We start from the raw sequence: 14,991 nt of genomic DNA, 5'->3' as shown, positions 1-14,991 counted from the left end.
TTTTTTTGTGTGTGTGACAGAACAGGTCAAACCCACTGATTGGAACTGATTGGAACATTTGAATCACTGAATGGAATACCTGACTTCAGTTGCCCTCTCTTAATGATGTTATTATCCTAGACGTTTACATCATTTTACTGTCATTGACCTTGATCGTTGAAACCATTTCCTAAATAAAGATATGGCAATGTAATATTGCGCGTATGTTGTTGGTTAACTATATGACTATTTAACCAACTTTTAACTAGCTATTCCCCTTTGACTCTTTATTACTATGACTTGAAGATCCGATCACATTCTAGAAGTTATTAATACAGAAAACAAGTCAATTCCCAAGAATTCTCAAACTTTCCCTCAGTAATAACCATGCCTGAAAATATTTTGAGAGGTACCAGCACACTAAATAACCTGGGTCACTTTAAGTCAGTTAACTTTCATCTGTCTGTCGTGTTGAATCGGATCACATGAGATATAGTTGTGTAAGGAGTCATGACAAGATTATGAAAAAGGGAAACCCTGTTGTTTCACCCCCAGCCTTGTTGTAAACTTGTCTAAACGCTAGATATTCAGAAATGACAATTCTCCAAATGGCTTGGCTGGTCGTACAGCAAGCTTCTCAGCGGGAGAGGTAAAAGTGCTGTCAGGTTGCCATCTGCACAGCGAAAGAGAGAAGATTCCATCTTATGGGATTTTTTTTTTCTTCTCTTTCCTTTTTTTTTTCCTTCTTCTTCTTTTTTTTTTTTTGTTTTTTTTTTTTGTTTTTGTTTTTTTGTTTTTGCGCCAGAGCGGAAAGTTTTTGGAGGGATGTGTGCTGTGAAGACAGGCCTGTTCTCAGCATGGAGTCTTCACTGTGTGAGAGGCGGTATCTTGGAGTTCTTAAATTGAAAGTGTTTGCTAAGTCACACCCCTTTCTTCTTTTCCTATCCTGTTTTCTGAGAACAGGTCACAGGGGCCAGAGAAACTATAGTTATGGGCCAAAACAGAAGAGAGTTGAAACAAAACTAGGACTAAAGGTTTCTATCATATAATTGTTGTTTGTTCCAGGTATTAGAGGTATTTTTTTATTTTTTAAAGTAATTGTTTTGGGCGTTATTTTATTTCCGCTCATTTTCCTTTGGGTCTTTGTCCACAGGGCCAGCTGCGTGATCATTTAACCACTGAAAGATAAGCATGATTAGAGGGAAGAAGCGACAGTTAGAAAATGGAGATGCGCTTGCTTTTTGCAAAGGAAATGTGCTCTTTGCAGATCGTGACACTGGCAAACCGGTAATAAGGGGCCAAGAGAATTTCAGTGACTCGTACTCTAATGGAAACAAATGCCATAATTTATCTATTGTTCAATGTCAAGCACATGAATTAAGACAGATTTTGTCTTGGCCAATTAGGACTGATAGTTTGTAGTCTGACGGCATAATGCTGATGTATGATAGTGGCATTTTCACACAAGATTTGATGAAAAATAGATCAAAGTGACGCATACGACGTATATGATTCCTCTAAAAAACTCACTTCGGGTTCTTTTTGATGTGTCTCTCAGCAGCGCTACATATTAATATGATGTCTGATGTGCTGTCATTTCACAGGGTCTAGATCAAAAGTTTAAAAGTGTGTGTTTAATCAGTGAAACCGAATAATAGTCATCAGCCAATGAGAATCCAATGATTGCGGTTCCTTACTCAAATAAACACACACACACACATAAAACACAAACACATACTCTTCACAGGTGATGGGGCAGCTAATCATCTTTGCATAGTGATACTGCAGAATATGAAATGGGTAATCTACGATACTGAACTACATAACTATGTTTGTCAGAGTGAAGAAATGTAATCATAGAAAAAAAAAAAAGAATAATTATTAGATAATGCTGTGCTCTCTTTACTGTGAAATTAGCATCTGTTTAAGACGTGTGACGTGCTGTTTTTATCGTTTTGAATTTCCCTTCTTAATCAAGTCATTACAACTTTCTCCTCTCAAAGTTGAGCAAATAATTGAAAAATAACTTGGCAATAATCTAAGTGCATTTCATAAAATTAGCTGTGTCAGGTTAGGTCAGTTTTTTATCAGTTTATACTCAACACATTCTAGACATATTCTAGTTACACTAATTTAAAGACATATAGCAATATACAGTCAAGTAGTGACTGTTGCCATGGAGCCATAGAATTGGCCAGTGGAGGGTCAGAGCTTCCAGAGCATCACTGCTCGCTAGTATAATCAGTTCACCTGCAGTTTGTCTGACAGCCTGAAATAAAGATGCTTGACTGACACATATAATGTTGACACACACGTGTCATAACATATTGTGGTTTGACTGGGTGATGAGAAGATGACAGGGCATGCGGTTATGACTGACAGCATTGAAATGAGGTCCTAGTATGTCACAGGACAGTGAGTAGGCTAGCCAGTTAGACTGAGGCGGGACCTGGGGCTACGATTGACAAGTCTGAGGCCTTTGAGTGGCGTCTCTATTGAATTTTTTTTTTTTTATTTTATTTTATTAATTTTGTCAGAGGATGGGGTGAGTAAAACCAGCTATGTTTTTTTTTTTGTTTGGTTTTTTTTTGAGTGAGTTCTTGAGATATGAGATGAATTTCTCTTGAGGTCAAAACTTAAACAGAATACAGACTACCTCTCTGCCAGTAGAGAGGAGAGCGGAAGGAGGAAGGAGATATCTAAAGTTTTACGGGGGTGAAAAAGAATACAAGAACAGGTCGAAGATTTGGGTTCAAGAGTTTTATTCTCACCCAAAGAGGAGGGATACCTTTGGTGTTTTCCTGCTAATGAGAAATAGAATACATAATACAGATAAAGCACATCTGCATACATGTACACGTTTTTATTTTGTGTGTATGTGTGTGTGTGTGTGTGTGTGTGTGTGTGCGTGTGTCTTTATCTAAGTGTAATTTACTCATGATTGTCCAAAGGTCTCAGAATTTTGGCCACACTCATGTCTCCTGTAGGTTTGGAATCCATTACTTCACATATTTTGACAACACGCAATTTGGAACAAATACACTATTTCAATTAGATTCTGTTCAGGGTTTACAAGGCATTCAAAGTGCTGCTTCAGACTAATATAATACTCTTTCTCCTCCTGGCCTCTTACAGTATAAAATTAATTGCAGTTCTTCAACTGGAAGGAATTCAGTACAAACTTGAAAGGGCCTTGAATGGGTATTTGAACCACACTGAGGTTTTTTTTTTAGTCATAGCACTCCTATTTCTTATTATCCTTTCACACATGAGAGACCAAATGTGTTCTCCTTCAGCTTTTTCATTGTCCCTATGGCATCACACAGAGTCAACATTTAGCTTGTGAGAAAAGACTTACAAACGTACCAGCATTGTGTTTTTTCTACATGATGTATTGATTGGGCTTTACCTGAAGGTTGGACTTGACAAATGATGTATTTTTTTTTTTTTTTTGCCCAGAGCAGCAAAACAGCTTGGTCTAGCAATCTCTGACCAAACTTTTGTTTCAAATGATCTTTAATCTGTGTGTGGGTGGGCAGGGTGTATGGTGCGGTGGTGCCTTCTCATCAAGCTGTTGTGTGTAACGTTGATGTTGAGTCTTTCAGCGTTTTTTTTTTTTTTTTTTTCATTTCAATTGAAACCAAGTTTCCGTTACAGCCATTCATTTACCCTTAGGCATCAACCCACAGTCAGATTCAACTGAAGGAAAAAAAAGAAAGAAAGAAAGAAAAAAAGTATGAAATTGATCTAGAAACTTAGTGGAGTGGCTGTAGGAGAGAGGTTTTCCGAGAGGGAAAAGGAGAAAGAGAGAGAGAAAGAGAGAAAGAGAGAGAGAGAGAGAGAGAGAGAGAGAGAGAGAGGAGGGGGATCTCAGTGGTGTACCTGTATTTATAGTTCCTTACTCTCTGTGCTGCACGAGTGAAACTCTATTTGCCTGTAGGGTGGATGTAGTCATACAGAGAAACATGTGGCAGCTCCTGATTTAATTAACCACTCGAGGGTGACACACACAGAGAACATGGACGAGGGAGGTAAGAAAAAGGGAAGAGCAGAATGAGGAGAAAAAGTAAAGGTAACTCTTATGTGAATTCATTTAGTTCTGTTCAAGCTATACTCCAAAATGGCCATTCTAACTAGCAGTTGAATTTGTTGTATTTGTTAAAGTACAAATACAATGAATATCAGGAGACCCATAGACATGCATATATATGCAGATCTGTTGTTCTAATTTACTGATTTTGTAAAAAAAAAAAAAAAGGGTTAGGATCTGAGGATCCAATCAACAAGTACAACAGAAAATATGCAGTAGAAAAATGAATGTGATTTCCCTTATCTCAGTTTGATGCAGCTGTTTAAACACACTGGCGTTCATAAATGATGCAAAGAACTAATCCCACACCTCTGAATTCAAAGATAAGGGACCGGCTCCTTTCACCTGATATATATATATATATATATATATATATATATATATATATATATATATATATATATTTTTTTTTTTTTTTTTATCTGAATCATTTTTGATATGTGTACAATTTGAATGACTCACAGGGTCTTGTTTGTTTAGCTCATATCCACTTAAAACAGCCCAGGTATCGGAACACTGTCTTTGGAACATGATTGCTAATGTACACCTAAGTACTCTTAAAATTCACAGCACACAATCCAAAACAAACATTACGTGTATGTATGTCTTGCTTGTTCTAACCTGTCAGTAAGCCAGATTGAATGAGACTCACCGCACTAGACACTATGTGTCTGGGTCAGTCCTTAGTTAAACATTCATCATCTGGGTCAAACATCCACAGTCATTACTGATATCCTACTCATAAAATTAATAAATAAGTCAAAGTGACTATGTAAGCTAACTAGTTTTTTTTTGCTGCTGTTATTAATGTCTGTCCACTTTTTATGAACGACTGAGTTGACTGCACCACTATGAAAAACGCTTTTCAGAATGTCGTTGATCTCTGACAATGAAGCTTTGATTCAACTGTAAGCCACTAGGGCCATTAAAGACTCTGCCCTACTTAAATGTGGATTTATAATACATTGGTTAAAATCTATCTATCTATCTATCTATCTATCTATCTATCTATCTATCTATCTATCTATCTATCTATCTGTCTGTCTGTCTGTCTGTCTGTCTGTCTGTCTGTCTGTCTCAGTACATACTTGGGTAAGCAGATCTTTAGGAATCATGTGTTGAAACTTCCCATAACTCTATGATTGATGCAAATTTGACTTCATTTAGTCCACGTGCAGTTGCTCTTTGAGGACTAAGACTGTATTTTTAATGCGGGGACATTGCCAAGCTGCAGGGATTTATGAATCACCTACATCGTGTGATGATCTAGCTATGACATGAGATCTAAACGAAAATTCCGAGGTTAAAATTGTGAGTCATATATTTGTGCTGCTGGGCATGAGATGGGGATTCTACATCTGTAACTCCTTAAAGCACTGTAAAAGAATACGTTCAGCCTTGGAGTCACTCTGTTGCCTGACTACTAACAAGCTCCTTTTCTTACCGCTGAGGCGTTGAATGTGCTCTGTGTCGTACGGCAGAAGTTGTTGTTATCAAAGATTATATCTGCCCCTGAAAACTGACTCCTGGTGTGAGGAGCTAGTCTGTACACGTTTTTTGCTGTATGTGATTCTAAGCGGTTGTATGTTGAGGGAGAGGAGTCACTCCTGGATGGCGTAATTCCTGAAGGACGAGATTACCATGTTGGTTGGGAGTCAGTTGAGTATTTGAAAGATAGAGTGTTGTATCTTGGGATTCATACTTCCTTGAAGGCAAGCATGAATACTCTAGGAAGACCTTAGAAGTTCAGTGTGGAGATCATCAAAGGGAGATTAAAAAACTGTGGAGTATCCAGGGATTAGTTGAAGGGTGCAGGAGTGTGAGAGAGTTTAGATGACTAATAGCTCTTTTCCACTAGGACGGTGTCGGTGCCGATGTGGAGCCAGTTCTGCCTCGGTGTCTTATGAGAACCTGGCCCGCATTTCGACAGGTTTTGGAACCAAACGTTACGTAGCAAAAGCATCTGCATTGCTTGCTTTTTATAATTTTACCCTAGGATTCAACACAGCAAAACACCTCGTGGAAAACAGCAAACCTGTCACCTAGCTCAAAAGTTTGAGTGCTTGCATGAAGGTCTACAGTGGTCTATTTGCACCAACCAGAGCTGTTGTTGAGTTTTTTCTACCGCTCTGGATCTGACGACGTTCATGCAACATGTAAATAACACCCTGTGCTGACATAGACACAAATGGTTGCCTATACATCTTTTAATCATATACAGATTTTCATGCTACATGTAGCATTTAGCCTCCAGCATCTTGGTCAGCCTTTTTTTTGTTACTCCTGCCTCTCTAGAGAACATCACGGACCAAACATATCACACACTATACTGATTGGTCTTTGCGTGGTTCTCTTTGCATAGCCACTGAAATCAGCGGTTCTAATTTTTGGGACCAGTAATTTTGCGGTGCCGTGCCGGTGCCAGCTTTTTAGCACCGGCGCCAGTATTTTTTCAGCGGAAAAGCGCGGCCCCTGTGCCACATTAGGCACTGGCACCGACACCACGTCAGTGGAAAAGGGGTATAAAAGCTTATGCCAACTGAAGCTTACCAACACGTATCTGAAAACTTAACAGAAGCAACTGTTACTGGACCGTATCTGGATTAACGGGGCAGCTTTCTAATTCTCTTTTCTGAAGTCATCAGTGTGGAGCAATAGAGCTGGGTTATAACAAATTACTCGTACTTCATCAAGTATTCTTAAATTAATACGCAAAATTCCGACTCTCCTAAGTCATTTTCTGCTGGCTTCCCTTCAATTAAGTATATTTGCAAAGGAAAAAAAATACTTTTACTCAGTTACATTTTGTGACTTCATTTTCACTGTCGCTACATTTCTTCTTGACTGATTGATTGATTGACTGACTGACTGACTGACTGATTGACTGACTGACTGACTGACTGACTGACTGACTGACTGACTGACTTACTGAAATTGAGTTGTGTCCATTAATGTCTGGAAAAACTCAAACATTAGCTGTGACTGGAACTTTTATAAACTGGTCATTGTTAGTGGTAGTTGGTGATCAAAGCAGTTGATGCTGGTGGTAGTGGCAGGTGGATTATTGTTTCGTTTTTTTTTTTTCAGCTTTTGTTTATAGTGTATTGTATTTGTTGTTGTATATTCACTTGTGTATTTTATTTTCTAGTTTCATAAAAGTTACATTTTTTTTAATATCAAACAATAAGTGGCATAGCGTGACTGTGACTTGCGTCCAGGATGGATAACTGGCCGACATTTGGAAAAATCTAGATTCTTCTGCTATGTCCTCAGGAAGAACAAACCCGCATTGTCTGGCCCCTGGGCTCCTCAGCGTGAAGTCTAGGTGTGACAGAAGTAACAACCTCGTCCCACTTGGAGACATTTCCCAGCATGCGCTGCCTCTCTCTTGTTGGCTTTCAGATCCGTCTCTCTGTTATTGCTGTGTCGAGGGAAGATTGCCCGCAGCTTCTCAAAAAACTCCTCTGCAAAATCAGAGGCAATTATAGCTCAGCATTCCAGCCTTAGGGCATATCTTGTCTGTGTGCTTAATTACAGCTAATACATGCTTTCAAAGGCAACAGTGTTTGTTCAGAATACTAAACGACCGGATCCAAGAGAGGCTTTTATTTGACTAGCTTGCCATGCATAAAACCCACTGTCGGCAAGGTTTCAGAGTGACTGTTTGATTTTTGTCACAATCATTTATTTGATTGGATAGATGTGTGTGTAAGCAATGGTGGGATTTATGGCATGATGTCCGACAGGAGAAGGTCTTAACATAGTTCAGGAGAGGGTGAGAGGGTTAATCTTGGCTCACGGTGTTTTAGCGGATTGCAACTGTGACATGTGTAGTTCCTCACTCCCGTTCCAATTCTGAAAAACCCTTCAAAAATCGAAGGTGAAATGGTTGGGCATGATTTGTGGAGGCAACAGACAATGAAGTTTATCCATCAACCAACCTTTTTATCTCAGTATCTCCCCCTCCACTTTCATTCTCACTCTCACTCGCCCACTCACTCTCTCTCTCTCTCTCTCTCTCTCTCTCTCTCTCTCGATTTCTCACTCCCTCTCTCTCTTTCTCATCCATTCACATTGATCGCCTCTGTGACATTTTTCCTTGGCCTCAGGAGACAGCCATCAAAGTCTGGCTTCCCACTCGGTTACACCTGCTAATTACCAAGTCAAGTCTGTGCTTTGGTCATTAATCAGCTCGTGTTCCTGAATTAGCCCATGCAGACATGCTAGCTGTTACCTTCAGAGCAGGGAGACAGTCCACAGCTGGAGTTTCAGAGTACTGGGCTTAGGAACTGGAACAGTCCAGCACTAAAAGGACAACCTGGCATCCTGGGCCTCATTATCCCTAGAGAAAAATAAATCACCACCGTGCTTGAAGTGTTATGGTTTTACATTACAGCTGGTGGGAAGATAGCATATAACAGCATCCGCTTACTGCCATCTATGGGCCGGCTTGTGTAGTCGCCTTGTTGTAATATATTCAGTATACAGGCGAATATACATATTCAACCTATTATCTTCAGCTGGAGAGATAGTAAGTATACTTTTCTATTACAAACACAGCAGAGATACAAGAACACTTGCATCTCTTAATCCAGTCACTGAGGTAGAATTGAATGTGTTTGGAATTGAGATTGAGAATAAATAAATAGTCATCTCTGCAGATTTGACACATGACAGGCTGTTCAGTCCGGTGAAGGAGTACCTCTCTGTTTGAACTCAGAGCACAGAAGTCGATATAGCATAAATATGTAATGGGAATTTGAGTTTATAATCAAAGGAAATCTGTGGGGAAGGAGTGAGATCAAAGGATGTTTCTGGAGGTCCGCCTTTTGTCTCAGCACATGCCCCTCCATAGGAGTCTGGCTTAGTGGAGCAGTGTGAGGAACCTCTTCCCAGACCTCTCCACCTCCATTCAGTCTGTTCATTCATTTGGGTTACACCGTGTTCCAAGATCCGTTCTTACTTTTTTCTCTCTTTTTTTTTCATCTTTTTTTCCCAATCATCCAGACCTCCTACCCCCACAGCCTACCCACAATCAGTGCTTTGAAGATGCATTTGATGTTCTGACAACTCACCTATGATGTACCCCCCCCCCCCCACTTCTCTCTCTCTCTCTCTCTCTCTCTCTCTCTCTCTCTCTCTCTCTCTCTCTCTATCCTTCCTGTGTTCTCCAGCGGTTCTTCAGGTGTCCATATCACTGAGCAAGGTGGAGCTTAGTGTTGGGGAGTCTAAATTCTTCACCTGCACAGGTAAGATGTTCTCATTTGATTCTATTTCTTTACAGCTCACAGAGGGCAAAATGTTTGGGAACTTATTTACATCAAATGAAAGTCTAAGATATGAAATCAAACACTGGTGGGCTGACAACAGGACTGATAAAAGTCTCTCTTTTCATTGCAGCCATCAGACCTCACCATATGTTGCATTATGTCTAATGCTTTAAAAGCATGACTTATTGAGACATGCCCCATAAAGAGTCCTCTGGTCTCCCCATTGATAATGAAGCGTTAAAACGATGATCCTCCAAACAAGTCCCACTCTCAGTGTTTCTCCTATGATTACTGAACACAGAAATCAGTCCTATGAATTTTAAATTCAACCGCCATCGCCTTTATAACAAAAAAATCAAAACGAAACAAAAACAGTCAAAAAGAATACCCCGACCTTCACATTTGCGCCCAGAACATCAATAAACAAAGCTTCCTGATAGCAAGACGGCCATAGTCCCAGAAACGATTTATAAAAATCTAAGCAACATAACTTTACTAATATTCTCGCTTTGTTATTCTCTGTCACAAGAAAGAGACTGAAACCTACCATGTTTTTTTCGTTGTCTGGAATATTGCGCCTGCTGTCACTCACTCAGTGGTAGATCCACAGACAAGCTTCAGTAACAAAGGCTCAAGGTCGTCTCTTACATTCCAGATCAGCTAAACTAGTTTTATAAGGGGAGAGAAAAAGCTATTATCAGAATTAAGAAAGAGCCTGCAACCAACAGAGAGAGACTGAGAAAGCAAGGTTAGGCTATTTGACTGAATTAATTGAAAATTAATTAGATCTTTCCATTATTATCATTTCAATTTGTGATATAAATTGTTCCAGAGACACTTGAATGAGAGAGGGGGAGAGAGAGAGAGAGAGAGAGAAAGAGAGAGAGAGCATGTTAGAGGGTTGGCATTACATGCGGTCTCATTGTCTTACCTCAGTGACAACTGTAACCTGTTGGTTTACAGTTAAACAGGTGGGGGTTGGAAGGCATTGCATGCTCAATTAACCACGTGTGGGAGATCGCATTGCCACAACGGCCAATTGATTCCTCCACAACTTTCTCGGCTAAATAAATTCTTGGCTGCGGTACAGCCTCTCTCTCAAATTCACCACATGTCTGAACTGGATTTAGATCATGTTCAGGATCCAGATCACACACAGATTACAACATGACAACATGAGTAAGTAACGAGGCTGACAGTGGAAAAACAGTATATACTTGAGATTGAGACAGACGGTTGTATAGTTAATTTTAGACTTCGTCTTCCTCTGGGAACTGTCGGCACAATAAACTGTATCTCAAGGGAGCGACACAACCATTGAGATATTTCGGTTCTTCTCTACTCTCCCCCCTTCCACTTGCTTAGCTTTACTTAGCTACACATAGCTATAGTCCGCTGGTATCGTGTTGAGTAGTATATGGAAGATATTTTATGACTGTAGTTTTTATTTAATAAAAGTTTAAGCAAATATGATGCATTAGCTATTGTCTGGGAAAAAAAAAAAAAAAAAACCGAGGCAGTTCATCTCTTCTATTGTTAGTAAACTTTATATGTTTATCCTACTGCAGTTTGCTGCCTAATTTCCTATAGAAGGTTTGACACGCGCGAAGCTGTTGCTGGTGACGGTCAGAAAGGAGATGCGCTGCACAATAAATAGAAACCTACTGTAAAACAATGGGATGAAAAATAAAGGATGTAACTTTCTGATCGTTATTCACTGAGAAACGTTAAGAAAAAGTAAAATAAATAAATAATAAAATAAAATAAATAAAATAAAATAAATAAAAATCCAACATAGAAAAATCTAACCAGTTCTTCCAATGATGTGACCAGTAATGACTTTAAGGGACGCTGCCAAAAAAAAAAAAAAAAAAAAAAAAAAAAAGCTCACAAGCTGGTTACACACTGGTGTCAGGTCTACCTGATGACAAATTGGTCTGGAGTTTTTCAGGCCAGCGCCAGCCGTGGTATTGCGATGAAAAAAGCTGACACATGTAGGGATACAGGGTCCATCCAGATCCCTCAGATACTGAAGTCACAGACACTTAACTTTGAAACTGGCTTTGTTTGGAAAGAGAAAAACATAGCTATCTTGCACTGTTTCTCTCTCTCTCTCTCTCTTTCACTTTCCTACACCAACACCATGGTCCTCCCTCTTAAGTTACTGTGAATCCACAGACTCCCCCAGTCTCAGTTAGTCTCACCAAGTGTTCCCACTCGGGAAGCTAAACACTTGCAGTGTGCTGGTGTCAATTCGAACTTCTCACCTCCTCATCATCTGCTTTTTTTTTTTTTTTAACCCAACTAACAGCCTCACACTTCCGGAGCTCATACCCCCATCGTCCCTGCTGGCCCACCAGTCCCCCCCCCCCAGACATCCCAGTTCCTCAGCCCACACTACCCTCAAATCTCTCCCAGGGAGGTGTGAAACTTGTGGCTCCTCTTGATTACTGAGCCAGGAAGCAGCTTCTCAAGCTGACGCTTTTAAGACCTTCCAGCAGAGCTGGATTTACAGATCCAGAGCACCTGGAGTTTACATATGGTCCTTTCTAAGTCTGCTTGTGGCCCTTGTTAAAATTTGCCTGTGGACGTGAAGCTAAAGAGGAATTACGAATGAGAGAGAGGTGGGAGTAGAATTGTTCTCAGTGTTGGGGTAATAACGTAGGCATTGAAGCCTCATATGCAAGTTGACTTGGTTGATAAGAAACTTTTTTGGTGCTTACTGGTACCCCCTCACCCCTTGCCATCATTACATTTACATTGTTAATACATACTACATAGCTCAGCTGCAAAAGCAGGTTCGTATTCTGAGAGGAATGAAAAAAAAAAGACTTCTTCTTAAAGATTTTTGTTGCAGGGTCTAGGTCAACTATTGAAATAGTCGGTTTTAAGGTTTTCAGGGACTTGAAATAAATCATTCTTAACATCTCTGAATCTGAATACTTTTTGTTTTTGTCGTTTTTTTTACGTTCCACAGCCATTGGTGAGCCAGTGAGTTTAAACTGGTTTAATCCTCAAGGTGAGCGCATCATCTCCAACCAGAGGGTAGTCCTACACACGGAGGGCGTCCGCTCTCGACTAACCATTTACAATGCCATCATCGAGGACGCCGGAATATACCGATGTCAGGCAGTGGATGCCAAGGGGCAGACCCAGGAGGCCACAGTAGTCCTGGAGATCTACCGTGAGTTCACATAGCACAGCTACTGTGTTGCATGTGGTAGATGTTGTAACTTAAACCAAAATGACTGATGACGGTTCTACAAAACATTGCATTACAAACTGCCTAAAAACACATTTCACATCGTATCAGACTTAAAGGGAAGTTTTGATCCACAGTGGTGAAATACTGTTATGCACACTGTGTTGCAAAGTACTCATAACATGTTTCACTGAAAATTGTAGAAATAACGTCACAAGCACGCACATCTTCTTAAAAATATACCCGGTAGCTAGGAGATAATATTGAAGAGCTGCCAGAAATTTGTGAGCATACTCAAGAAACTGTGCAGAGTTTAAGCTCTGCAATTGAACAGAGTTATGAATTGAAATATCTTGGAATAAAAAATGTATAACGCAGTTAGTTCTGACATAATTATTCCTAATTTGCCCTGAATGGAACACTCAGTGTCTGTCTCTGTTGATATGAGGTCATTTGGCATCTGCTCCACATCCTTTAGTCAGTCATAATCACATGGGACGCAAATCCAACCTGAGCTTAAATAAGTCATGACACATTTGAGCGCTCTACTGATCTGGGGGGGAAAAAATGACAGCTTTCTTCTATCTTAATCAGCCATATTGAAGAGTGTTTTCATGGGTGAGGGGTGGGGGGGGGGGGGGTAGTGTGTTTTTTGATTGCTTGGTGAGTCTGGAATGGCCTTATGGAACAGCAAGTCAGTCAGACTTATTTACAAAATTCTGCCCATTGCATCGTAGTACGAGAAATTACAGATGCAAATTTTGGTTGGTTCATATAATGGGTAGTTGGTTCCCACTGGTCATTAACACCTAACACCAAACCCACTGAAAAACAGCAAGGCAGTGATCCCCCCCTTCAGTTACACATGTGCTAGCGTGATATGATAAGACATGCCAGCAGTGAAAACATGTGGCTTTCTGGCAGCAAAATATAATTAATTGATAAGCCATTAAATTCAGATCATTTGATGCCTAAGGCTCTAACAATCCCTCTACAAAACTGTCTCTCTTACAATATTACAGTATTAAACATATACATATCTTCGCTGAATTATGAAGTTATACTAAACTGTTCATGTAAAACAACAGTTTTGAAGTTAAAAACTGTATGGAGTGGAAATTCAGGCTATAACTAACTGACCTATATGTTATTGACAGAAATGGAAAGAAACATTTTAAACTGACTGCATTCAACAGCAACACAGCTCTGAGGCTATATATTTGTGAAAAATATCCTCAGAATTCACATGCTCAGGAGAACAGCTGGGGTAGTCGTGTATGCGGCGTGTGAACAGTTTGGCACCTGTCAGGACCCTGGTAAATTTGATGACATAATTCACAACAAACTCTTTAAATGAAGGATTGATTGGTTAAAATTACCTTTAGTGCTAAACTGAACAGCTGTTAACTGTTAACATCCCTAGTAGGAGCACTATGCGATGTGAAAATGTTCGTGCGAAAATATACCTGATGGTACGCTCACAGACTTCAGAACATATTCGACAGCGTAAGAGTCCCTGTTCTGCGGTGTCAACGCTCTGGTTTTATTAAAGCACGTATTATGGTATGCAAAAGGTAAAGTGAAGTAATTCTGAAGCCAATACCATTCATCATGTCGTTGTCTGACCCAGAGAAGCTAACGTTCCGAGAGGTGCAGTCGCCACAGGAGTTCCGTCAGGGGGAGGACGCTGAGGTCGTGTGTGATGTCATCAGTTCACCCGTCCCGGCGGTGTCCTGGTTCTACAAGGGCAGAGAGATCAGCTCTGATCCCAACAGTAAGACTGACTTGTGTTAGCAGCAGCATTTTCGCGTTGAAGCTGTTGTTCTCTTACCCAGCTGGAACATCAAGTGTATTGTTTAAAAATAGATGTGTGTGTGTGGGGGGGAGGGGGTGTTTGTGTGTATCTATATGTGTGCATGTGTATGCGTCTGTAGGTGCATCTTTGCACTGATGTCAAAGGAAGACAAGAGTTCTACTCTTAATTTTTCCATTACTAAAGGCGCTTTTCCAAAAGCGATGTTCTCAAACAGAATCTTCTTTAAAAAAAAAAAAAAAGTTGAATTTTAAGGAGTTTACGGATGTGCACGTTCAGTGAATCATAAAGAATTTAGTTGCACACTTATCTAAGCACTGCCAAAAGGGCAACACCTCCCAGGTTCCCAAAACAGGGAACAAAAATCTATCTGTGCTCATAATTGTCACACGTTAACAGAACTTCAAAGGTGAGACTCAAACAAGTTATCTTCACCACATAGCAAAGAAGATTAAAAGGTTGAGATCTCTCTCTTCCTCTCTCTCTCTCTCTCTCTCTCTCTCTTTGATTATTTCTATTCTAATTAGGCGGCAAGGTTATAAATATCATCTCTGTGAACGGAGGAGATTGGGAGTTTGTATTTATCAGCAAGGGATGGGGGAAAAAAATGAAAGAAAGGCTTTTTAGAACTGTAATC

At 40.0% G+C, this 14,991-nt stretch overlaps 1 protein-coding gene across 1 annotated transcript in view; it reads left to right on the top strand.

Annotated features, from left to right (window-relative positions):
- Window positions 1–3,997: 3,997 nt before the first annotated feature.
- The window catches only part of LOC115816029 (neural cell adhesion molecule 2), a 57,688-nt gene continuing 46,694 nt past the window's right edge, over window positions 3,998–14,991 (top strand). Inside the window, exons 1-4 of the mRNA XM_030779001.1 lie at window positions 3,998–4,010; window positions 9,244–9,318; window positions 12,317–12,523; window positions 14,172–14,315. Of these exons, the coding sequence (XP_030634861.1) occupies window positions 3,998–4,010; window positions 9,244–9,318; window positions 12,317–12,523; window positions 14,172–14,315 (439 nt within the window). The remainder of the gene's footprint in view (window positions 4,011–9,243; window positions 9,319–12,316; window positions 12,524–14,171; window positions 14,316–14,991) is intronic.

Source organism: Chanos chanos, chromosome 7, assembly GCF_902362185.1.
Source record: "Chanos chanos chromosome 7, fChaCha1.1, whole genome shotgun sequence".
NCBI classification, from domain to species: Eukaryota; Metazoa; Chordata; class Actinopteri; order Gonorynchiformes; family Chanidae; genus Chanos; species Chanos chanos.
This window is presented reverse-complemented; position numbering and strand designations above follow the sequence as displayed.